The sequence below is a fragment of the Convolutriloba macropyga genome, chromosome 3 (genome assembly GCF_964194025.1).
Source record: "Convolutriloba macropyga chromosome 3, txConMacr16.3, whole genome shotgun sequence".
In the NCBI taxonomy this organism is placed as follows: domain Eukaryota; kingdom Metazoa; phylum Xenacoelomorpha; order Acoela; family Convolutidae; genus Convolutriloba; species Convolutriloba macropyga.
The window spans coordinates 31,615,664-31,642,006 of record NC_134470.1 but is presented as its reverse complement, the minus strand read 5'-3'; the positions used below and the strand labels follow the sequence as shown (position 1 = coordinate 31,642,006).

The following is a 26,343-nucleotide window of genomic DNA, read 5'->3' as shown; positions in this document are numbered from 1 at the left end:
CAAATAAAGGTAAGTTCAGGTAGAGTGCACGTAGGGCAATTCTACCCTAACCGGTTAAAGTTCAAAAATTTAGGGTAAATTACCTTAAAATGGCAAAAGTTAAGTTAGAAAAATTTAAGGTAAAACTAACTTAAAAGGGCAAAAGTGAAGAAAAATGCAAAAATGTCGGAATTATTTCCTCCAGTCAATTTATGGTTATCATTAAAGAATCATTACCTATTTTGCTGGAACTTTGTGTTTTTTCACTTTCAACTCTATACTGACAATTGGTTTTTGTGGTACTTGCTACCTACAAATGATTCAAATTGAAAGGAGTCACAGGAAGGTCTCGCTGGCAGAAAAAAAGTGGAGTGAAACATTATACATCAAAAACTGGAAAGCACTGGATGGTTTTTTAAAACCCTTTTAATTGCTTGTTAAACTATTCACACTTGGTATTAATAGAATGAATCATTGAAACGACCAGTGATTATGTTTCGTCGAAACGGATAATTCAAATATGTTATCGACCTTAAATTTATGAAACTTTCCGGTAGGCCCGTGAGAAACATTGATTTGGGTCAAAAAATTTGGACACAATTTCTTAATTAATTTTTACCCCAGTGTTATCTTCAGTAGGTCTGCCCTTCTGCTATAGAACGGCTTTTTAAAGGAAGAGAAGACTGACAAAATGGACCAATTATCATTTTCACCTTGAAATAAGTTCTTGTCTTCGGATCAAGTTTTTTTGAATCGTCTGTTTCATCTGTTTCTATGACTCAAAGAGGAGTATTGGAGGCGTATTTAAGTTTGTTGTACAGGGCCAATTTTTTGTATTAATTTTACTGCAGAACGTTACAAAAGAAAGTTAAAGTAACTGAAGGTAATCTTACCGTAACAAAGTTAACATAAATTTTTACCAGAACTCAGCAAACTTTACCTTAACTTTATCTTATCAATGGTTTACTTTATTTCCGTTAACGTAAAATTACCTTAACTTTATTTGGTGCGTGGGACATAAATAGTGTGATGCTCCGAACAAATTACAATACGTTTTTTTGCATGAATCAGCAAAGAAACGCAATGCGTGAGAGCTCAAGATAGCTTTCTATCTGAGGTAAAATTCATTAAATCTGATGTTTTTCATGGCCATTTCTATTACATTTGCTTCACAAAGTTGTCGTTGGTCTTCGATGTTTGACCTATATATCTTTCCATTTCTCCTCCTATCACTAAGCCTCATTAATGACAAATCCCATCGCCTTCCGTGAGTCAAACAACAATTATTTCAACGTTTTTTTGCCAAATTTTTGTTAATTTATACTTGATAGTTAATGGTTTTTAAAATTTGACACGATTGGCCATAACAGACTTCTAGCTAATTTTTCAGATTAATGTTAATTGCTGTTCATTGCCTTTCCACTTAGTAATATGATAGCATAATGACAGGTCCAATGTCAGCTTTATTTTAATCAATTGGAAACTATTTAGCAGTTTTATTTGAGAATTCGGTGTCTTTGAAATAGGTTTCGTTCAAAAGATTATTTGTGAAACTAAAAAAATTGCCACTAATTGTTATCTTTGATTGTTTGTACATTTTTGGCATTAATTGGAGCTGGAAAACTTTTCCAACGTTAAAATGGAGGCAGTTGAGAATTTGATAATATAACGGTCTATTGAACTGTGCTGCTACATTTAATGACTTTAACACCATTAATTAAAAAAGTTGTAATGTTTCTTTGTTATCTTTGCTTTTGTGTATATTTTGTTATCAATTTAAAAACAATCAAGGCATTTATTTTAATTAAATAACCCGTTACTTTTTTATTTCATTACTGGAGTTGTGATTCAAAAAATGGCCTGCTATGTGTTTGTACTCCGCTTTGTTTTTCGGTAACACTTTTTATTTTATGAAAAAATGACTTTGAAGCAAGCCTTGATACTGACATCACTAATTGCTTTATTCGATTAGACAAAATTAGTTTTACGAAGCCGTTTCTCATGATACTGAATACAGATAAGGTCGAACAATCAAATTTAAAAAGAGAATAAACCGATAAAGTACATCCTTAAATCATTTGCATTAGGTTACCAAAGTCCAAAAGAGTGAATGCTGAATGGTAACAAAAAAAGTGTGAATTTTGTACAACTGTTTGATCAAAAGAATACTTGAAGAATTGGAACCTCTTATGACACTATGAGAAAAAACGCTTTCAATTTGAATTTCAATTTCATGTTTTGATTCAATAGCAATGGCCAGTGGCGGCTCTTTTGTGGAAACCTGTCTGCTCTGTTAAATAAACTGACTTTGAGGAAAAAATCCGATAAGGGAGAAGTGCACATTGAATTAAATTCCGATTGTCAAGTTAAAGCACTTGAAATAGAGTGAGTATGAAAAGTAAAAAAAGTGAAAAAGTAAAAGTGAAAATAGTTTATGCAAATTTTTATTTACTATAGTAACGGGAAAATTCTATTAAATTAACATCTGATGATTGCTTTGATTTCAGAGATTTTACGTTTTCAAGTTTCGATAAATTGTTTGGCAAACAAGCGATCACACATTTCCGATAATTTGCGTTCGATATGTTCGATTTTGGTCAGCTTTCACTCGGTTTCCTTTGACGCTTTGGGACCCTTTTTCAAATTTTCAAGCAAATCATAACATTGTTTCAAAGACTCTGCCAAAAAAATTTAACCGAATTTTCCTAAAATTGGCTTTCAGTTTGATTTTTTGTGTGTCAAATTTGATATTAAAAAAGAACAAAAAGATGTTGGCGAGAAATATTGTAACATTACTGTTTGAACCCAAAATATCTACAAAAACTTTTACTATTTTCAACACAAAATCTTCAATAAATCCACCAAATAACAAGTTTTATCTTAAAAAATTTGTTTTTGATAGTACTTTATCGCGCAACAAGATGAGGCACCAGTTTGTCGGCTTTTATGACGTAACCGTCCAACCAACTATCTCCAGAACCCCGGCTTCAGTGTTAATTTCGTGTCCAGACAAAACTGTCCCAGACAAAATAGTCCAATGAAAGCTGACAAAATAGTCCCAGACAAAATAATCCCAAATAAATATCGAAACAATTGTAAGAAAAATCTACAAACAATTAACAAACATAATCTATGAGTTAATTTTCTGAATGTAATTTTCTAATTGATATGAACGAGGGCTACATCAAAAAATTGTTCCAGAATACATAATTTGGCTAAGATTAATTTGTAATCAGTTTAATACTTGTTCAATGAAGTACAATTATATGAAAAACTTATGTGGTTCCTGTGTTAATTGGTGTACACATGTTTAACTCTACGTTTAGTTGGGACTATTTTGTCTGGGACTGTTTTTTTGGGGAATATTTTGCTATTCGGGACTGTTTTGTCCGGGACTGTTTTGTCTGTTCACCGTTAACTTTCACACCCCAACCTTAGTAATTTGGCTTTTCTGTTGGGCTTATATACAAACTACTGGTTGTTAATTTGTATATCTTATGTAACTACTCTTTTTAATCCAGTTGTTTTTGGATTAGCTTTCCCCTTCTCCAACAAATTTGTACCATGCATCTCATACACCAACTCAACTAAGGCGTTACACAACACAACATGAACGGAGTTAGTCATTATCTCAACCCTACTAAATGTAGTAGCCGATCACTGTACCGCAAACAGAGATTAACGCAAATATTTAGGGCTCAGATGACTAGAACCAGCTGTCTCCAGAAACAACTCTTGAGTGTTAAATTTTACACGACAGCCCCAGTAATTTGTCAATTATGCGCTTATACACCAGCTGGTTGTTGCTACACTAGTATCGTCAACTTTTCAGAACCCCAATGATTGTGGAATTTTTATCGTGTAAGATCTGACAAATTTCTGACAAAACCATCTTGCTAATAGCCTGTAAGGGGATACATCTTCTTATCAGATCTGATAAGACGTTTATCAGATCTTATACGATAAAAATTCCTCTTATAAGATCTTACACTATAAAAATTCCTCTTATAAGATCTTACACGATAAAAATTTCTCTTATAAGATCTTACACGATAAAAATTCCTCTTATAAGATCTTACACGATAAAAATTCCTCTTATAAGATCTTACACGATAAAAATTCCTCTTATAAGATCTTACATGATAAAAATTCCGTCTTATCAGATCTTACACGATAAAAATTTCCTTTCATATAAATTCCTGAAGTATGGTATATTCTTCATATTGAAGACAATTGAGAGTTGCTCTCAAGCAGTAGCCGAAAAACTACAGCATGCAACACTTAAGTGTCAGAGCAACAAAGAGAAAAGTATCTTATACTGTATTTTAAGACTTATAAGATATTGTAAAAAAATTTTATTTGAGTGACAGGGGCTTTCTCCGAATCGGTGATTATCGAACAAAGCTGAAATTTTTTTAAAGACCAAAACTATCTTGGACTGCTAAGTTTAGCCATAGTACCCAGTTAAGACTCACAATGAAACTGCCGCCAAAACAGAATCAAAGAGCATTTTCATGTTTCATAATTGGTTAGCTGACCGATTATTTTTTTATTTTCATAGGACCTTGACTACGTTATACGGTTATAATGAAACAATTAAAACATGTCATATCAGATCTTACATGATAAAAATTCCGTCTTATCAGATCTTACACGATAAAAATTCTGATAAGAGGAATGTTTATCTTATAAGATGTCTTATCAGATCTTACACGATGAAAATTCCTCTTACCAGAATTTTTATCGTGTAAGATCTGATAAGAGGAATTTTTATCGTGTAAGATCTGATTAGATCTTACACGATAAAAATTCTTAGTCAGCATCTTATCAGATCTTACACGATAAAAATTCCAGAATCACTGGGGAAGCAGCTTGATTGAAAATATTTAGTTGTCCGTTTTTGAGAACATTTCATCCTGTCATTAGTGTTTTTAATATTTATTCACCCAAATAGAAAGAGTTGCCAATTTTTTTTTCAAGCATCAAATTAAATAAATAACACAAACTTCAAACCTAAATAAATGTTTTTATTTCCATAAATTTGTGAGCAAGCTTTGTTGGCAAATTTTTGACAAAACACTTTCTTTTAACAAATAGTTATTGACCCTTGCCCAAAAAAGCACGACATTTTAAAGTAAGTCATGAGATATAATTTAGCATGTCAGAGGACTTAAGGAAAACATTTCGTCACATTCCATCTTTTTTTATTTAAACGAGAATTATTTCACTTATGTACTTTAAAAAATTCAGCAAGAATCATAAAATAGAAGGATTTGGGATAAATTTTCAGAAATTTATTTTTGAATGTTTCCAAATTGAACTAATTCTAGCTGAAATGAACTTTAGATAATTTTACAGAATTTTGATAATACATATTACCAGATCATCCACTAACTAAAAGCGACAAAACAAACTGATATAACTGGTGGAGTTGTAGATTTGCAGTATAGTTTCAAGAAATAAAATTTAACATCACGGTTAACTCGTTCTCAGTCCTGATTACTAGTCTTTTTTCTGAAGCTTCTCAATAGAACGAATTGGTCTGCTAAGAAAGAGTCGGAAACAAAAAATAATCAAGCCAATCAAAGCAAAAACTATGAAAGCTATCAAGCTTGCACAGACTGCTATGACGTCATAAAGAGCAATTCCGAATACATCTTCCGAAGCCATTGTTCGATTCACCAGAATCATCCCTTCCGCCATTTGTTCGATTACTTCAACAGCTCTTTTGTTTCCACCAAGCCGAACTTGGTAGTTTTTGATTTCTTCAAGTCTAGTCACCATTTCAGAATAGTTTGGCTCTGCCAGCATTCCGTCTAAAATTGGCTCCAATTCCAGATAAGTAAACTGCTTGAGAAGTTTTGCCACTTTTTCAGCAATAAGTGTATTTGAAAGAATAGGTTGGTCAGCAAATCCGGGATACGTGATCATAGGCTTCACTCCGTTTACGCTGTCCAGCATTGAATTGGCGCCACAGTGTGTGACAAATATTTTGACTTTCTGATGTTGAAGAATTTTGCCTTGAGGAAGATATTGGCCGAGAAAGAGACGTTTGCTGATGAATGCTGAAACGATATAATGACGAAAGGTTGGATTTGATGTGAAGGTGGGAGTTAAGTTAATGCACTGAGTTTTCATAGTTAAACTTTAGTGTGTATTATTGTCATAACAATTATTTCGTACCAAAAGAAACAAAAAAACTTCTCAAAAAATAGGCTCTAAACTTCCTAAAGGCCGTGAAATACGTAAATATTAATTTGCAAATTGTATTTCAAAAGAACCAATTAGTAAAAAGAGAAATTTTCTTGCAATTTTTTAACAATCATGGCGGCGTTTGTTTTTTTCTTTTCAGTGCACAAAATGCATCGTAGAGAACCGTTATGGGTGAGAACATAAATGATCGTTAAGAGAATCTATTTGCATCGTATTTTTCCCTAATCACCAATCCATCCTAGACTGTAGTAATTTGCTAAAGAGTTGCTACCCTGAATAAATTAGAGTTAATTTTTTTTATTACTTAACGTTATTATTTTAAATTTGTTTATATAAAATTTTTACATCTAACTGATAAAAAGCTTTCTAAATTCTAACTGAAATTTTGGGCTGGGTCTTTTAAGAAGAGAACTTATTTAATTTTCCGTATTGTATGAAATTTTTGCCTATTTAGTTTTTAAAGAATTTAAATTCGCGAATAGGTGGTGAATTTGGACATTTGACTTTTAAATTCGAATGCTTCGAAAAAAAATAATAAAAAAACACAAAGCTTAAAGATTACGTTTCATATAGGTGCCTAACCGTTAGGTACATCACTACAGTTCGAGTTTTTTTTAGCTAACCAATTCGAAGGCCTTCAAGTGTTATAGATACGAAGTTATAAATTTGTAGCAATTATACCTGTTAATTCGAACTAAAATATTTGAAAAAACAAAACGTGAAACAAGAATAAATTTAGGAGAGCTTGCAGTTGCTGCGAATATGACATTTGCTTGTCAAGAAGAACATAGAAAGTGTTGAGCAGCTTTGATGAGTTACCAACGAAATTTGAATGGTTGAATTCTGTGTTCTCAAACAATTTAGTAATTTGATAATTCTAATCTACTCAAAAATTTTTGTTTTTAACAGCCTCCATTACAACAGATTTTTTATTGACTGTCAAATGGTTCAAAAAACACCACAATTGAACGCAGACTTCAAAAATGCAATCTAGTCAGAAAATTCAGCTGAAAAGCTTGTTCTATAATTTTTGGTATTGATGTAAAACTTATCCCTAAGGTGCATATCAAACTTTCATCGCTGGTTCGTTGAGCCGTTCAATTTTTCCTCAAATAATGTGCTAGAAAAACGCCATTCGTCGAATAAAAGTACGAAAGAACTCATTAAGCACTCAATGTAATAGTTTTGTATCAAAATGACCGAATCATTTGTTTGGACAAAAAATGATTAACTCTATGTTTTTTTTTAATAAAAGTGAAAACGCCTAGTAAATAACTCGTCACCTGAAAACAACCAAATGAAGTAAAATTTATAAAAACAGTTTTGAGAAAACCGTACGTGACTAGAGCGGCTTCCCATTTCTTATAAAAATTAGTCTCTCCCTCTCTCTCTATCTCTCTCTCTCTCTTTTTACAGTTCAAAGGATCGGATTGTTTTTCTGCGTTGCCCCTTTTTAAAAATTTGCTCTCACTTTTTTTCAACTTTTTAATGTCGACGAGAAGTCACATTAAAATGACCTTTTTTGTGAGGCTAGGGTTTTAAAAAGAGCGAAATAGCCAATGAAATTAAAGCGTGTTCTCTTTCAGACTATTTTTTAATATGGAGTGAGTATTGGTTGTTTGAAAAAGTTTAGTTTTCTGAGTCTGATTTTTTTTCATGTGCGGTGAAGTGGTTTCTGTTTTCAGTGTTTTTTCTATAATTCAGCCTATTCGGAATTGATTGAACACCTATACAGGCAGCAAGTGCTTTTTATCTCGTTGAACTATTTCTTTTCAATAAATATTTATATTTTCTTTTTAATTGTTAGCCCTTTAATTCTTTTTGATTCCTTTACTTATAGTCTTGTTAATGGCATATCTTTGGTTTCTTTTGGAAAAAACGAATCGAAACAATTGTTTTAGTTCAGAGCTAAACGTCTCTTAGCTTTTATCAACTTTTGTTTTCAAAAGTTAGCAAAAATTTTTCCGTACATATTGTCCAGTTGTTTACTCTATTAGTTTCATTGAGGAAAATTTGTATTGGTTGGAAATGGGGAATAGTTGGACCTAATTTGTGGTTCACGTTTTTAATCTTTGGCAGTGAAACTATTTAGTTTTCACTTTTCTAATTTTAAGCATTTTGATGTTTTAGTTCCATTGTTAAGACGTCTTGTCTGTTGCTACAGAGAGATAAATATATTCATTTTGTCGATTGATTTCATATAATAGGGTCCTTAGTGCAGCCTAATTTTCTTGTTGAAAATCATCAAATTTTAGACATCAATTGTCGATGTCTTAGATATCAAATGTTTTTGAAATGTTTTTTGAAGTTAGCCTTTTGTTGTTCGTTTAGCAATTTTCTCACTTAGTGTAATCCAAAAAAAAATAACTCCAATGTATGCTATGCTGTGATTGTTGATTTCTCACTCAATAAATTCAAGTGTTTTCTAAGCTTTGACGCCAATTATTTTTAAAAAGATATTGACTTGCAAATTATAAAGCGCTTGTTTTTCTTGATTTTAACTTTGTTTTATTGTGATTTTGCCAAATTTTTCTGCATGGTTTACGCATTCAAGAGATGTGCGTGTCTTTAAAAGAAATAAAATTTGCTGTTATCGTCAACCTTTTTTTTACTTTAGTCCTCTGAAGAATAAATTTCAAGTTCTTTTTGAATACTTTGATGTAGCTGAAAAAATGTTCAGTTTATCATTTGTTTCGTTTCGTTAGATTTTTATTCAAGACCTGCACTGCTATGTCTTTCTTTTAATACTATAGATTGACGTGAATGTTTTATTGTTAGCTTCAGCATTCCCAGTAATTTACCCCGCTGTCCCAGCTTCTTATCTACAGAAAATATTCTTAATTTTTGTGGAATCTGGCAATTTCTTGTTTTTATTTATTTTTATTGTCTGAAGACTTTGTTTAATTTGGTATTAATTTATTCAAACATTTGAATTTGTTCTGATCTTGCCATGGTTCACATTATTTTGTCAAAAGTTTACTCAAAACGCTGTTTTAGTTTAAATAGAAATAAAGTTTTTTATGCTTAAAAATGTATCTCTATTTGTCAATAAAACTTTTATTTTTCGCCTTTTTTTTAGTTTACTCCAGGTAGTTTTTCTTTTCCACTTTATGTTTTTTTTTGCATTGGGAAAAAACATAGGCACAGTTACATGTATGTTAAGTTTTGTGAGATAATAGGAATGAAAGTAAGATTCATGTAAATGAATGCATGAATTTGCAGGAGGTTTTGCACAATTATTCCTTAATTCAAAACAAAAAATGACCCCATATAAATACGCTGAACTGATGAGCACATGCTTTTAGAAACAGGCCTCTGATGCAGCTTCTAACAACTTTGGTAATAAAAATGCCAATATTTTTTTGTCTTCAATGAAAGAAAGTGAAAACTCACGAGGTTCCAAGATTTCTAGATCTTCCAACGCAGATTTTTTCACAGCCCATATAAAGTAGAACTTGTCCTGGAAAGTCAGTTGTTCAAACAGCAGTTTGGATTCTTCTTTGCTTGTGACAGTAATTGTTCCCAGACTGATGAATACGACTGGTCCATCTGCTTTTTCTAACCAATCAGACAGCTCCGCTGAGAGGGGAGGATACATGAAGTCATCAGGAACAAAACCTAAATTTAAGATTAAGGCGCCATTTTCATTAAAAATTGCAGAAAAATAGACCCACATTGTGCTATGAATTCAAATAATATAGAATTAAATATGTTATAGGATCACGAAAAGTTCAATTAACTAAAAAATTTTTGGTACTACCTGTACTCATTTTTTTTACTGTATAATTTTGACAAAAAAAATCAAACGAGCGGTAGATAAAAAAGTCGAAACAAATAGAATCGAGACTATAGGACACTAGGAGCACAGCACCTTGGTACTGTCTCAACATATTACAATATATTAGAACGCAAAGCCCGGGTTGAAGTTTCTTTGATTTCATACAAGGATCATATATGATTTCGTACTGTCCATACTCGATTTCTTAGTACGATCCTAGTATGAAAACCAAAGAAATCATATATGATCCTTGTATGAAATCCAAGTTTTCATACATGACCCTAGCATAAAATCCAAGAAATCACAGACGAACAATTCAAGAAAAGCATTCAAGAAAAGCAAGAAAGTTACGCTCAAGAACGCTTAAAAAAGTGTGAGATCCTTGCATGAGATCAAAGAAATCATATATGATCTTTGTATGAAACCAAAGAAATCACATATGACCTTAGTATGAAACCAAAGAAATTTACAATCCTAACAAAAATCGATTTTGTTCTATACTAGGTAACCGCCGACTAGCCAAAACTAAGCAGAAATCGAACATTGGCGCACACCTTGCAAAAATTACGACCTCAACTAAAAAAACAAGAGAAAAATCTATATGAAGATACTTCTCAGTTTCTGAGGACTCTATGGAGCACAAATATGTGGGCATACTCTGCTGTTTTGGTGTTCCGAATTTTGGTTGACACCAATTTGACCCATAAATGCGATTATTTTGAAATTTGACCATGAATATCTTGGATCAAGCAGATATAAGGCAGATTTATTTGTTTAATTGGTGAGTACCAGCTCTGTACAGCTTTATTTGAATTCCACTTCGTGATTTTTAGTTCAATGCAATGATCGGTTTTGTTCTGTATGGTCATTGTATGAGTACTAAGAAATCATACAAATCATATATGACCTAGTATGATTACAAAGAATTTTTTTTTCCTTTTTTTGGTTTTTTTTACCCACAGGAGTGCCATATATGGTTTTATTTGTTGCTTGTGAAACCCACTACTTTTTTTATTGTTCGAGGCATTATTTGAAAATTTTTGAATGATCCTTGTATGAGTAATAAGAAATCATACAAATCATATATGACCTAGTATGATTACATAGAAAAAAAATTTTTTTCTACCCTTTATGCATCTTTGATTGTTATTTTTTTCGTATCATTAACCACGAGCATAGCGATTGCAGCCTTTTGAGAGTAGGTTTTATTTTTTTTATGATCCTTGTATGACTACCAAGAAATCATACAAATCATATATGACCTAGTACGGTTACTAAGAATCATATATGACCTAGTACGATATCCAAGAAAGTTGTATGATCGATGACACGGGAGTGAGTTCTGAATTCTTGTGTCTTAGGTGTTGCTTTGTTTTGACCTTTACGAGAAATTAAACAGCAAATCAGAATTTTAACCAATTTAAGATTGAAAAGATCTGTTTCTACCCTCGCCAGGACTGTTAGTAATCTTCCAGCAAACAGCTTGTTAATCTTGCAAACTCTTTCAATAACTGCATGATTGACATCCAAATTTCATTCATTCTACAGATAATACAGGAAACCTTAAAGTTTATAGATGTTTTACTGTATGAATTTACTTAATTTTTTCTATGACAGTTTGATATCTATTACTTCTTCCGAAAAAACCATCATCGATTTTTATGGTGAAATTTTCTTTTTCTAGTAAATGAAATAAGCAGGAGTACATTGGTTTTTATTCACAATTATGTAGAATTTTGATCCACTTGAATCTCTGAATTCTTTTATTACAACTTCTTCTCAAATCAATAACTGATTCAACTTTCAAATTTCAGCTACAAATTTCTGACCAACGCTTGCGAAATATTTTTATTATAGTTATCGAGGTTTCTCACATGATTTGATGGTTTTTTTTTCAGGATTGTTGTCAAATTTATAGGTTTTTATTCTAATGTTGGATGACAATCTTTCAAGAATCTTTATTACTTGGACTACGACAAGATTATAGCAAGAAAATCTTGCAAGATTATCTAGCAATATTCGAGCAAGCTGTTGCAAGACTTTGCAAGAATAAAATCAACCGGGCCTCAAATTCTCGAAAACATCAGAAACTGTTGACATCAGAAACTTTTTTTCTGAAACTGTTGACATTTGTGTGTGACTGTTTGAGGCTGCACAAAAAAATTAATAATAAAAATAACATTTCATGCATAACTTCCATACATTTCCTTCTTGAAAAAGAGACCGAAAGTATCTAATAAGCAGCAACCGAAACGCATAAAATTAAACTGAGAGGCACAAACATGCTAAAGCTATTTTATCTCAAATAATTAATTATTTGCTTATTTTTGAGAAATCACACTCTTTTTGATATTCTGTTAAGCTCTTAAAATACATTTATAAATTAAAAAAAACTGTTTATATATTTTTCAAGTTCCAGCTTTGGTGTTTTATTTAATTGATAAAGTAACCGTTTCTTAATTTTTCCGACTGCTTAAAACAGTTTTCCAGGAAACGAATTACCTAGCAAAATAAGGTGTGCTAACACAAGAAATAACTCAGTCACGGTTTTTCGACAATTAAAAAAATTATGTCGTGGTCGATAACACGGGTCAAAAAATTCAATAAGTTGAATTTTAAACTAAATTTTGAACTGAAAATATACAAAAATTAGATTGTATTTATAGTAGTTATCTATGCGAAATTATACAGAAAAAATTTAGATTAGCTAAAAATATTTTACATTATTGGCATGTGAAAATATCTTAACTCCGAATCCCGGAGGTGATTTTCTATATTCATCGACATTTCATGAGAACCACATATGGCTTGGGTAGAATCGGGTTCATTAGTTGGAGGTCAGTGGATGTTAGACTCAGATTTCTGTTGGTGGGAGAATTTACTTCTGACATATGATTGATAGGTCAATAAGATAAAAATAGCGCCTAAACAGAATTAGAATTGAGTTTAGTTTTGTGGCCATTACTTATCGACAAAGCAGTAAATCTCTTCAGGTAAGTTTTTCTTTCGTTCTTTGAAAATTTAAAAAAGAAAACTTCTAAGTTTTTTGATGTTTCTTTGAAACATTCACATCCTCCCTCCTGTTTTAAGCAAGTTTGTGGGTATAGATTCTCCAAATCTGTCGGGTTGTTTTTTGTTTCTTGTTAATGCTCGTGAAGGCTCTGAGGTTTCGGGTTGTTGGTGCTCTGCAGATGATGTGGCTGCAGAGGCTTCATCTTGAAGTGAAGGGCCCATATCTGTGTTCTGAAGTTGTTGTTCTGATTGAGATATGGTCTCCTCTACTGCTGATTAATTTTTCACTTTGTCCTCTCGTCTATTCTCGCAATTTGGTTGTTGCTCACTAGAATAGTCCGTGCTGAGTTTTCGGGCTGTATAAAAGATGTGTTCAAGCCTTGCCTGATTATTAAGGTAGCAGGAACTGTTTTTGTCTTTTCTTTGGCCTTGAATAGAATGGGTTCGCACTAGTCAAAATCTGCTATTGCCGGTAGTCTCACTCTGCGTCCCCACAAGAATTCAACTGGAGTTTTTCCCCTCGTCTTTGAAGTGTTGCAATTTGTCATCAGTGCCCTTTGCAGGAATGCTCCAAATGACACATTAAGATTGGGACTCAACGCTTGAAGTGCCCGCTTCACTGTCTGAACTGCTCTTTCAGCTAGTTCTTTAGCTCTTGGATGATAGACGGATGATTCCATTTTCTTAATTCCCACTGATTCACACCATTGTTTATGGTCACCACATACAAATTCAAGACCATTATGATATACTAAAAATGTTGGTATTCCGAATCTTGCAAAGATTTGACTAAGATACATTTTAACTGTTTCTGATGTGCTATTTCCCCCGGGGAAAGCTTATATCCAACCATAACCCGCGTCAACAATTACTAAGATATTGCCTTGGTCCTTCACTTAACCCCAGTCCATAAGGAGCCGTTTCCAAACGTCGGCTTCTGGCCACGTAGAGACTGTTTTTCCCAGGCTAGGCCTGTTCATTTGACAATTCTTACATTTACTAGCAAAGTGTTGAACGTCTGGGTAATGCCAGGCCACCATGCTATCATTCTGACTGATGCCTCAGTTGCATTCTTCCCGGGATGTGTCTCATGCGCTTTTGCCAAAACCAAGTGTCGTAGTTTGGGTGGAATGAAAGGAACAACACCTCTGAAAATGATTCCATTATGTAAAGTAAGTGCATCTTTCTGTTGTTCGAATCCTTTTTCCGCTTCTGAACATTGTTCCCAATTCTCGCTTTTGATTCCTTTCATTATGTCCTGGAAGAGTCTGTTTGTTCCAAGTTCAGTTTTGATTTTTGATTGGGTCACCAAAACATTGTTCCCAATTCTCGCTTTTGATTCCTTTCATTATGTCCTGGAAGAGTCTGTTTGTTCCAAGTTCAGTTTTGATTTTTGATTGAATCACCAAATCATTCTGGGCGAAGTAGATGTTATTGATTGCGAAGCACACTCGATCGTTGTCCGATTCGTCTTCGTCAAAATCCATTCTACTCAAAGCATCGGCATGGGGTATCTGCTCTCCTGGTGTGTACTTCAACTCATAGTCGAAACCCATTAGAGCTATTGCCCATCTTGTGATTCTCACTGATGCTGTCTCCGGGATCTCCTTGTCTTGTGCAGAGTGATATTTGAGTGGTTTGTGGTCAGTCGGTAGGGTAAATCGTCTTCCAAGAAAGAATTGCTTATGTCTTGTGACCACAAACACAATTGCCAGTGCTTCCCGCACTATGTTCAAGTAGTTTTGCTCCGCTGGAGTCAATTTTTCGATACATATATGACTCGATGTCCTTCTTGCGAAAGAACACCGCCAATGGCATTTTCAGAGGCGTCAGTAGTAACTGTTGATTCTTTTTGTAGACTATATGGCTGTACTAGTGGGTTAGCACATAGTTCATTTTTTATGTCTTCAAAGGCTTTTTGTTGCTTTTTGCTCCATGAGAAATTGCTATTTCTCATGTTATTTAAGATTAGCATTCTTGTTGCAAAATCAGGAATCATTCTTCCGTAAAAATTAGCTAGCCCAACAAACGATTCGCGTTGTTTGTTGTTAGTTGGTGCTTTTGCATTTTTAATTTTTCAAGATGTTTGGGATCTGGTGCTATTCCCTCCTTTGAATTGGAGTATCCCAAAAAGCTAACGCTATCGAGTGGTTTTGAGTTAGATTTTTTCTCATTAATAGTAAAATTTTTATCAGTTCTAGTTGTTTTTGCGTGAGCCTGCTTCCGTTCCACTCAACTTCACAAGCAAGTGATCCCAGAAGCGTTAATTGATGAACATCATAAGAGTACGTGATGTCTTATCTTACCATCCAACTGAGGTTTACCAAGCTCAGTCCATATTTTCGATGATATCACTGTGCTATCTGAACCTGTGTCTACCTGCATTTTTAATTTGCAGTTATTTATTGAGATATTTTCCTATGTCACAGACATGCTAAAGTTTTGTTGTTTAGTATAAAACATTCCCATCTCCGATGCTGGAGATGCTTGCTCTGAAGAAACATTTTCTTCTTCGCAAAAATCATTCTGCTTATTCTGAATTTAGTTGGGGTTTGCTTCTACGCATTTTTGAGAAGTGCACCACCTTTTCACAGGTGTTGCATTTTTTACTTAGCGCTGGACAGGGTCTACTAGAGTGTGGCCTACCTCCACACCTAGAGCACATGTTGCTTTTATTAGCCGTAATTTTTTCATTTGGTTTTCGAAAGGTGTTTTTGAAGTTGACCCCAACTTCTTCTTTCACAGTAAAGGGCTTTCTTTTTACCTAATGAAGAACTTGCAAAAACCATTAATTGACTTCTGAAATGTAAGCTCTCGGTTATTTCAGTAACCGAAATTGCTGGTTTTGCTTGAATACCGTCTAGTAGTCTAAGTTTTGCTTCAGGGTCCCTCAAACCTGAGATAAACTTTATTTTTTACCAACTCCTCTTCGGGGTTGGCCGCAATTTTCAGTATTTCGAAGTCACAGCAATAATATTTTTCAGGTAAGCTCTTCTTTCGTTCTTTGAAACTTTAAAAAAGAAAACTTCTAAGTTTCTTGATGTTTCTTTGAAACCATCACAAATTAACAGTTATTTTTCTATTTTACAAATATTTAAATGTCGATCATGTTTTTGTTCTCTTGCAGTACAGATGAAAAACCAAGGAGCACCTGTCAAACGTGAAAGTTTGTTAAGGTGATCAATTTTGTCTTAGGGCACATTTTGTGTTTTTTTAATAAATTTCCTCTGATTAATTTGTTTTTTCTTTTAAATTGTTCGAGTGCTTTCGTTTGCTTTTGTCAAGTGTTGTCACCAACTATTTTTTTGTAATTTTTCTCAAAATTTTTGTTGAATGTTTCTGGTATCGAAAACTTTCTTGGTGGTATTTAAATTCCTGCTGATTCCTCTTTCTCTTGCTTTTATTAGCCGTAATTTTTTCATTTGGTTTTCGAAAGGTCTTTTTGAAGTTGAACCCAACTTCTTCTTTCACAGTAAAGAGCTTTTTACCTAATGAAGAACTTGCAAAAACCATTGCTTGACTTCTGAACTGTAAGCTCTTGGTTATTTCAGTAGCCGACATTGCTGGTTTTGCTTAAATACCGTCTAGTAGTCTAAGTTTTGCATCAGAGTCCCTCAAACCTGAGATAAACTTTATTTTTTACCCACTCCTCTTCGGGGTTGGCCGCTGTTTTCAGTATTTTGAAGTCACAATAGCGTGCTTCTTCTCTAAGACGTGCTATGAAGTCGTCGTCAGACTCCCCTACGCCTTGTATTACGGACAGAAATTTAGCCCTTTCTGCCGTTACTACTCTCTCTTTAGGAGAAATATAATTTTGAATTGCCAATCTGATGTCTTTATACGGAGTGTCTATCAAATTCCTAGGACTCTTTAAGCTCCAAAGTTTTATAATTGCATCTTGCCGAAGCATACTAAGAAAGAGATTGGTTACTTGTAGGTCCTGTACAGTACCATCGGTGTTGACCTTGTCCTCTTTCTTCTCTGCTCAAAATTTCGCAACAAAAGACAAAATCAACGCAGTAGCTGATTCTGCATTCTGTAGATCCAAAATTTGTCTTTTTGTAGCTGGTCTGGACACCATTGTCGTGGTCGATAACACGGGTCAAAGAATTCAATAAGTTGAATTTTAAATTAAATTTGAACTAAAAATATACAAAAATTAGCTTGTGTTTATAGTAGTTATCTATGCGAAAAAATACAGAGAAAAATTAGATTAGCTAAAAACATTTTAAATGATTGGCATTTGAATAGATCTTAACTCCGAATCCCAGAGGTGATTTTCTATTTTCATCAACCTTTCATGAGAATCATATATGGCTTGGGTACAATCGAGTTCATTAGTTGGAGGTCGGTGGATGTTAGAATCAGATTTCTGTTGGTGGGAGAATTTACTTATGACATATGATTGATAGGTCAAAAAAACAAAAATAGCGCCAAAACAGAATTAGAATTGAGTTTAGTTTTGTGGCCATTAATTATCGACACAGCAATAAATCTCTTCAGGTAAGTTCTTCTTTCGTTCTTTGAAACTTTAAAAAAGAAAACTTCTAAGTTTCTTGATGTTTCTTTGAAACCATCACAAATTAACAGTTTTTTTTTCCATTTTACAAATATTTAAATGTCGATCATGTTTTTGTTCTCTTGCAGTACAGATGAAAAGCCAGGGAGCACCTTTCAAACGTGAAAATTTGTTAAGGTGATCAATTTTGATTTTAGGGCACATTTTATGTTTTTTTTTAGATTTCCTCTGAATAATTTGTTTTTTCTTTTAAATTGTTCGAGTGCTTTCGGTTGCTTTTGTCAAATGTTGTCACCAACTATTTTTTTGTAATTTTTCTCAAAACTTTCGTTGAATGTTTCTGGTATGGAAAACTTTCTTGGTGGTATTTAAATACCTGCTGATTCCTCTTTCTCTTGCCCTTTCCTCTTTCATTTTGGCTTAGCTGTATTTGATATTTATTTGATATAAAAATACACATAGAACTAAATTTTGAAAGTGCGAAACAGGTCAAGAAATTGGGACCAAAAGTTCTCAAAATTTTCGATACGGCCATTTTTTCCTTTTTTTTTAAAAAAAAATAATTTACCCCGATTGGCTACTTTGCTTTAAAAGTTAGCTTTTCAAAAAAGATTGTCGAAAGATTAATATTTTGCTTAAGCTGCTTGAACGTTTTTTTTAAATCAATTTGCTATCAACTGGGACCAATTAAGACTAAATTTTATCCATTTAGACAATCTCACAGTGATGTTGTATGTCAAGCTAATATTGTAATCAGAGCTGGCTTAAAGAAATTGCGGAGAAACGATGCATAGAGGTGATTTTTTGATGATCAAATCCTCTGTTTTTTTCTCGTCTTTAAATTTTGACAATGTTATCATACAGTCGTAAATGACCTTGCATGATTGGCTGAAAACAAAGAAACTTTCCCAAATTTGGAGGGAAGCCACTGAAAAATGTTGGAACGTTATTGCTGCTTGTTTTATCTGATTTCCATATGTATTTTATTTTCACTTTACAATTTTTGATTTGAAGAAATCATACTTTCATAAATGACCTTGCATAAAAAAAACCAGGAAAAGTTATAATAGTGAAATTTAGAACTGAATTCAGTTGCCTTTGGAAATTTGTATAGGCCTTATATGGTTATCCGGAAATCATAAATCAAATATGACTTTGTATGAGTACCGGAACCATATTTGACCAAGTATGATTAACGGGATTGTTGTATAATCGGCGACGCAGATAGTTAATGTTCATATGCACAATTGCAATGGCCTTTATTTTACAAACCAATGGACTGGACATTTTCGTAATGCTGTCCCCTCTTCTTTGACACAGGAGGTGCTCCATGGCTCAAAAGTACAGAGTGTCTGTGAATGTAACTGAAGGGGAATTTCCCGTAGTCATATGAGAGATCTTCCCACCCTTGTTCACTGTGGATCTGTTTGAGGGTGTTGTAGAAGGGGTACGAAATGGCGGCCTCCATAAAAGCATCGAAGAGAGTGCTGCAGATTACCGACATTAAGCTCGGCCCCTTCTGAAACAATTTGCAAAGACTAGATGCCAATATTGATAAAAACTACCAGGTCGAATCTCTACAAATCACTCGGGGAATTGAAAATTGCATTTTGATAAGATACCTGCTAAAACATGCATGATCTTGCCAACATCTTGACATGGCACTTGCTATCAAACTTGTAAAAACTTGGAAGAGCTTTATATATGGAATCAAGAAACAAAATCTTTTTGCGATCAACAAGAAAGATGAACCTAGATGTTACCAAGTTTTAAACTGATTTAGCAGGGCCAACTGCCAAGACTTTTTAACTCAAAGAAAAAACCTGTTACGATAATGCACAAGCTTGTCAAATGCACTGGAAGAGATGTCACGATCAAGCAGGTTATGTCACGGTGTATCAAGTTTACATACAACGGCACTCTGTAATAAGCCATAATACAAATGCTCTATCTGTACAGAATTACCGGGGGGGGGGGGGTGATTGGCGAATCTCAAAGGAAAGAAATTGGCATCTTTCCTAATAGTCAAGCCGTGCCAAAATATAGCTCAATTTCTATGTATTTTGTTCAAAATTGGCTTTAGCCTCTCCTTGATTGATTTTTTTTTCTGAGCAATTGATTCATGCTTTTGAACAGAAAAAAAACGGATCTTTTCCGTTCGAGCCCCCAAGTTTTGCAGGAGCTTATTATTTCCCCCCTCAATAGAACATATAATATTTTTATACAATGATTTACAATATTATGGCACGTGCTTTCTAACGGGGGGATGCTTAAGTTTTTGGGGGGGGGGGGGGTCACAAACGGGAAAGATAAAAAACAACGAATAGAACTTGCTTCAGCGTCTTCTCGTGCAAGGTCACTTCTTTCCAGAAAAGGAGGTTGGAGTCTGGCGGTAGGGGAAAGTGGCCCAATGCTCTGAGATATTGTAGGAATATTGTGTTTTCTGCCTGCCAAAACCACACCCGTAACAATTTCGTCTCCAAAAAGGACGTCGAATCTCTGCATTTATGGCTTTGTTTCACAAATATTTAGTTTTTCCTAAATCACATATATTAAAATGCTCTGAACAATTTACTAACAATAAAAATGATCTATTATTTATTCACGTGTCGCGAGCGCCGATTGCTTTCCATTGAAGTGCCAAATAAATTGGATTGAATTAAGACAAGACTGAATATGAAAAAAATCAACAACAGAAACCAGATTGATTTGCTTTGATGATTTATTATTATTTCATGGAAACCAAAGCAAGCCGATAGGCAAACAAGCCGAAAATTAAAAAAGAGGTCGACTAAGCCAAAAATTCCAAGAAAGATCAAGCAAGCCCAAATTGTCAGAAGAAGGTCATGAAACCGAATTGTCAAAAAAGCTTACCTAAGCCGAACTATTGAAAGCCAAAAAAGAAAGCCGAACTATATTTAGTTTCAAAGTCATCGTCAAATTCCGCTTACATTCTGGCAGTACCTATTGGTATCAATAGTCTCCACTTCACGTAAGTTTTTCAGTCGTTTCATGTTTTTGTTTAAATCCTTGTACTTTTTTCGCTGATATTTTAGTTCTTCACCGCGATTGATAAGTCACAAAAGCTGTTTTTGCGTCTTTTCCGTAATTGTAATTTCTGCAAAAACTACCTAAATAGAAAGTGTCGTTCGGCCAATTTGTTTTTTTAAAATAAATGTTCCAAGACCATGAACTCTTTTGTAAGCGTTCCACATTTTAATAGGCGTGGTAACTCAAAGAAATCGTTTTTTTTCGGTTATAAGGATACAATACAGATTTGGTTTTAAAATCAAACATTTTTGCTGAAAATAGAATCTATGTTTTGCATAAACTTCGGATAGAATTGTTTTCAGGTTCTTGATATTATTTGTAAAACCGAACTGCTTTGCTATGCTTGAGTCAGAGCAAGAAGTGATTTTTTGATACAAACACTTGGAAAAATGGAAACAGCAACAAAGTTGAGTAGAATGAAGCAAATAGTGGCACACTGCCAACAAAAATCCAATTTCGAAATCTGGCAATGCTTGTTTTGTTAATTTGAGTCTTTTTAAAGTTTTGCTCTAGGAACTTAGCTTACGAAACCAGTAGTAAAACACCTTAATTATTTTTTCCAGCAGAAAAGGCCCAAACAAATAGAAAATTGTGGTAATCAAACGAGGCAAAAAATATTAAACTGAGCTAATGCTTTTTGGACCATTTTCAAGGTCACATTGCATATAATGAAGCAAATTATCGGCATAGTTTTAAATATCCCGAAAACATAAAATACCGGATCTCTGGCTTAACAAAAGGCTCTCCGGCTTGAGCTTTATTCAATGCCCTTCAAAATTAACTAGGTCAATTTTATTCGAAGTGGGGCAATAATCTTTTTATCGCGTTTTGCATTGATCCACGAGGATGTTTGAACGAAGGAAATTTTTCTGCCGTTGTTGTTTCAATTTATGTTCGTAAACTTCCTGCATTATTTTTTGTTCGTCTCACTCTCCGATAAAAACTTCTTTTCTGAATGTACTGTTTCAATTTGATCATCAGGAGCGAAATGCTTATGTTCCGGATTAGAATATTTACAAAGCTTTCAAAGTCCTTTTGAACGTGCCATTAGACTTTTGTAATTATTGTTAACGCACTCAAAAAAATGCCTTTTGGAAGGGAATTTTGTTAATTTTAGTTTAAAAAAATTTCCAAAAGCAATTTTTTCCATTATATTTGCCCGGATTAAATGTAATTTTGCTCATTTTGTAATTGAAACTACGATAACAGCAATTAAAAGCAAAGAGGGTGGTAAATTTACGGTAAGGAGAAGTTTCATAATAGCCTATTTGTTATAAGCGTTATGGAATGGATTACGCAATCGTTTTAAGTAAAACTCGTCTTAATTTTATGTCGGCTTTTTTTTATGTCAGCTTGCTTTGCGTTTGTCCCAAGAACTGTCGATTAGCAATAGCACTTTTTAGGAAGTTAACAAAAGTTTCTATTGAATTGAAGTTTACGCCGCGCTTTTTGTCAATGTTACTCAGCTGCCCAGTTACTCTGTCAATGTTCTTTTGCAAGGAACTCAATAACTAAAAATGTTGATAGTTTACAGCTGGTGCCGCCTTCGCTGTTTAGCTCCTCAAGAAAGAGTAGTTGGAGAAATTACGATTAGCAGAGATCAGAAAATTATTGCTATAAAAATTGACACTATTATCCATTTGAGGACCAGTGGAAACCAGAAAAAAAGTGCCCTTAACGCTCTAATTTTTTCCACTAATTTCTATCATTCACTTAAAACATAGATCCAGTGTAAAACATCGGTATCGTCAATTTCAGTAAGACTTTATTAGCCAAATTTCTGTTCGTTATGTGCATGGGGCTCTTAGGTAAACATGTTAGTAGAAAAAGGTATGATAACAATAGTGAGTAGCCCATTCACTCAGAGAAGACTTGCAACCTGTTCAGTTAGAGGCGCTTTTCTAGAATTCTTTGCTGCTCGAAAACTTTGATTTTTTAAAAGAAAATGATTAAATTTTATTTTCTGCTCTCGTTTTAATAACCGAATTTAGTGACCAAAACGTGTAGGAGTTCCTATAGCTTATGAGAGCTCACCAAACTGCTTTTTTTAAGTTATCTAAGTATTTTTGTTTTCAGATTAACTTGCAAATTCTGTTAATTTGCGTAATCACGGAAATCGGACTTGGAACAAAATTTCAAACAGAGTTGGTGAAAAAAGAACGAATTGCTTTTTAGTCGAATTAATTGAAAACCACAATTTCGATTGAAGAGACAAAAACGCTGAAACACAAGAGCATTTTGTTAAGTAGTTATTCACGAAGTATGATTTTCTTTCAACGTTACGATCCCGTAGTACTGCCTAATTAGTTTTTGTCAACAAGGGACCGTTTGCTGACTAGTTACAGAGTAATAATTTAGAAACAGATCCCGTCCCGTTGATGATCTCGTTATGAAATCATCCAGCTGCCCGAAGAGCTTGACTGTCAAGTTGCCACGTAATGCCTCGTCCATTAGTGATATCACTGCAATCATGGGTCGGGAAATGAAACGAAAATGATGAATGAAGGCAAACTGTGTTTTTGTTTTTTTTTTTTGTTCGTAGTTGTCGAAAAGTGATTCGAAATGACGCAAGAAAGGATCAAAATTTGATTGTTAGGATGCAAAATTGATGAAAATGTAAGCGGAGATGTTGGAAATTAAATTGAAAAAGTGCGAGCTGTGATTAGATCAGAAAAAAATATGAAAAACTAACAAACTTTATTTGTGAAAGTTGGCGTTTAAAATGCGCTGAATATTGTGTAAAAAGTACCCCAAGTTTAAAAAATCAGCACACTCAGCTCATTTCGTACATATTTCGGTTCTTACGCAAATACGCCATATCGGATATCACCCTCTTCGTGTAGCTCTCTTGGAGGCAAATTTGATTGCTGACCTTTCCTTTACCCGCACTGCCTATATAACGTTGCACATTTTCTGTGCCAGTTTGCCTTACAACTAATCCTTTTTCAATTTTTGTAATTTTTGACCAAATTTCAGTCAATATTTACTTTTTCTCCTGGTTATTACATGCAATTTTTCAGATCTTTATCAATCGGATCAAAACCCGATTTTTGTAATCATTTTTCATTTTAAAGTTCTTGTTGATTAAAAATCGCGACCCATGATCTGTTGATTAGAAGGCGAGGTGAAGTCGAACGTGAGAACCATTTCGTGGTATCCGGCTATATTGGGCATCAGTTTCTCAATCAGCTCCCGACATGAGTCCAATGCGATCACTGTTACTCTATGTCCCTTTTCTGTCAGCGCTCTCACTGTTGCTAAACAAGTCAATTCAACATGCTCAATAGCAGTCTGATATGAAGAACGACTGACTACGAAAAGTTGACCTCCCCTAGTTCAAAACTAATGCCAAATCTGCAAACATTTGCAAATTTTTGCTCAATAATGCCAAACTTGTTAAAAGTTTGCAAATAATCTCTTCGCAAGGTCAAATTTGCGAAATTTTGCAAATTAATGTTAACTTTGCAAAAGTGGATCTTTTCTGCTAGCGCCCCCCCAGCCTTATATAGCCATTAAATTTGCATCCCCCAAAATCTAAGTTTTCGCGAATTGTAATAGCGATATTTGCATTTCATTGAAACAAGGGTGTCTAAGTAGATTGAAGACTTATAGAATAAATTCCTTAAAAAATTTCAATTAAGACCTTATTGTAGCCGATAACACCAAAAATGATCTAATACAGAAATTTGTTTTGATGCTTACGTTATATGCAACAAATTTTGATTGACTACGTAATACTTTCAAACTAAAGTTGTGCTAGTTTTTAGTAAGTGCATATTGTTGATATATGTTCACGTATAAGACTACTTAGCTTTATCAAGATTTAAACATTTATAAATGGGGGTGCCTAACTAAACGGGGAGGGCCCTAACAGAAAAGATCCGCAAAAGTTTGCAAACGATGGGCCGAGTTCGTTCCGCTCTGCTTAATTTATCAATATGGGTAAATTTCATAACCATTTCTCAGAGATTGCTTAATTTAATTGAAAAATGTTGAAAGTACACCTTGTAAACGATTTGTGTGGTAAAATCACCCTACAAAGCCAACTGCGAACTATAAGAGACACAAATATCCAGACCTGTTTGCAAATATTTGTAAAGTTAATGCATTATTTTACAAAATAGGCAAATTTCTTTATAAATAATTGCAAATTTGACATTAAGTTAAAACTAGGGCCTGGGAGGAAAATTACAACGTCAAGTGTGATGAAAGCATTGCAAAAAGATAAATCAATTTAGCTAGCGTTAGTTTTTCCATGTAACGATTAAAGAAGTTTTCAATCGGGTGCAGTTGAAACTATTTTAAGTCAATCTTTGGTGTTCGGAATCTCAGTTTGTAACATTCCACCAATTTGTTTTGCTTATGAAATTGGAGATTCCAAAGGTTGGAGCATCTGAAATTCGGATTTTTGAAATTATATTTATTGCAATGAAGTGGATTTAAGGGCTTCAACTAAGGATTTTAACATCCTATAAATCGAACAAATCTAGGCGTGTACGAAACCATTTTCAACCTAATTTGATTTTATTTTTTCATTCATAGCCCTTTATTCATTGTCCCTAACCCCTGCCTAGTCTGATTACTAATTTTTTGTTGCATGCATCACCTCGTAAGATGCTAAAAAGAATTTTTTGAATTCATATAAGTATATCTTGCCATCAGATGACCAGATATTTTCCGGATTTGTGGCCGAACTCAGACTTCATATTCATGGACTAGTGCCCCAGAAGTAGCCTTTTTTGGAATTCATCCTAATAGAGCAGGACACAGGGCAGAGCACCTCTGTTGTTTCTCTTGTCACTGTCCGCAATTACCCGAGCAGCTGTTCGCTTGCTCTTAACACAATAGACAGCTGAGAAACATGTTTTTTTCGGACCTTTTTCAAACCAAGCTCAAAATTTTAGTCCCAAAGATTCTCAGACAAATTTTGTATTTATGAAAAGAGAAGTTTTCAAAGTCTTCAAAGAGTGACATCTTTAAAAAAATGCTACTATCAAAATGTCACAAATTTTAAAAGAAATCAGTGAAACTTCAATGCATCAGATTTCATTCAATACATCTGTACGGAACTTGAATTTGAGATGAAAAATGCAAATATCTTTCCAATGAGAGAAAAAAGTTTTGGTCCCCCGACCGCTGAGTCACGAGATAATTGTAAAAAACGGACTTGTAGGCTAGTTGACGGTCAAGTGCAAAAAGCGGGAAAAGTTGGAAAACTGACAGCCGTTATTTTGTTTCTAGTCCACAATTCTATGACTTGTCCACAATTCTAGGCGAGAGCGAATCAGGAAAGAATTCTGATGAGGAAAAAAACCTCATCATGTCGCCTATAAGTGCTTCGGTCCATACTTCGTTTCCTGGGCGTTATAAAAGGATACGGACAATTGTCTTACGCTGTGCAAGAAAGTAAATGAGCATAATCAAACAATACAAATACTGTAGATAAAAATACTGACCTCCAGCTGGGTTTAAATGTCCTCTTAAGCACAGTGTAACCACTAACACATCATAGAATTTCTGATCAGTGATAACGGGATGTTCATTTTTCACTGTTTGAGGTGTGTTAACTTTGTCATCGGAGTTACCCGTGTATGTATCTTTTTCAACAACGGATTCCTCTCTTTTGGCTTCGATGCAGCAACAAATGACTACAAGTAGAACTATCAATACAATTGAGCGCCACATGACAAAAAATTGCATAACAAAATTGGAAATGAGGTTGATTTCGAAACACTCACACCGCTAAGTTTCATCAATAGTAATACAAGTATAAACTGGTACTAACTATCAA

The 26,343-nt window shown here is 34.0% G+C and overlaps 2 protein-coding genes across 3 annotated transcripts; both read right to left on the bottom strand.

Moving 5' to 3' along the window:
* Positions 1–5,258: 5,258 nt before the first annotated feature.
* On the bottom strand, positions 5,259–20,095 carry LOC142337005 (UDP-glucuronosyltransferase 2B14-like). Of its 2 annotated transcripts, XM_075386015.1 has the most exons (4): positions 19,836–20,095; positions 18,774–19,020; positions 9,586–9,810; positions 5,259–6,044 (listed from the first exon to the last, which is right to left on the bottom strand). In XM_075386015.1, the coding sequence occupies exons 1-4, from the start codon at positions 20,004–20,006 to the stop codon at positions 5,482–5,484; spliced, it is 1,206 nt and encodes a 401-aa protein (XP_075242130.1). In that variant the 5' UTR covers positions 20,007–20,095; the 3' UTR covers positions 5,259–5,481. The 2 variants fall into 2 exon arrangements, with proteins under 2 accessions (XP_075242130.1, XP_075242132.1); XM_075386017.1 differs by lacking the exon at positions 9,586–9,810.
* A 2,769-nt stretch (positions 20,096–22,864) lies between these two features.
* On the bottom strand, positions 22,865–26,343 carry LOC142337006 (uncharacterized). Its single transcript, XM_075386018.1, has 3 exons — positions 26,009–26,343; positions 23,651–23,809; positions 22,865–23,014 (listed from the first exon to the last, which is right to left on the bottom strand). Exons 1-3 carry the CDS (start codon positions 26,250–26,252, stop codon positions 22,866–22,868), a joined length of 552 nt encoding a protein of 183 aa, XP_075242133.1. The 5' UTR covers positions 26,253–26,343; the 3' UTR covers position 22,865.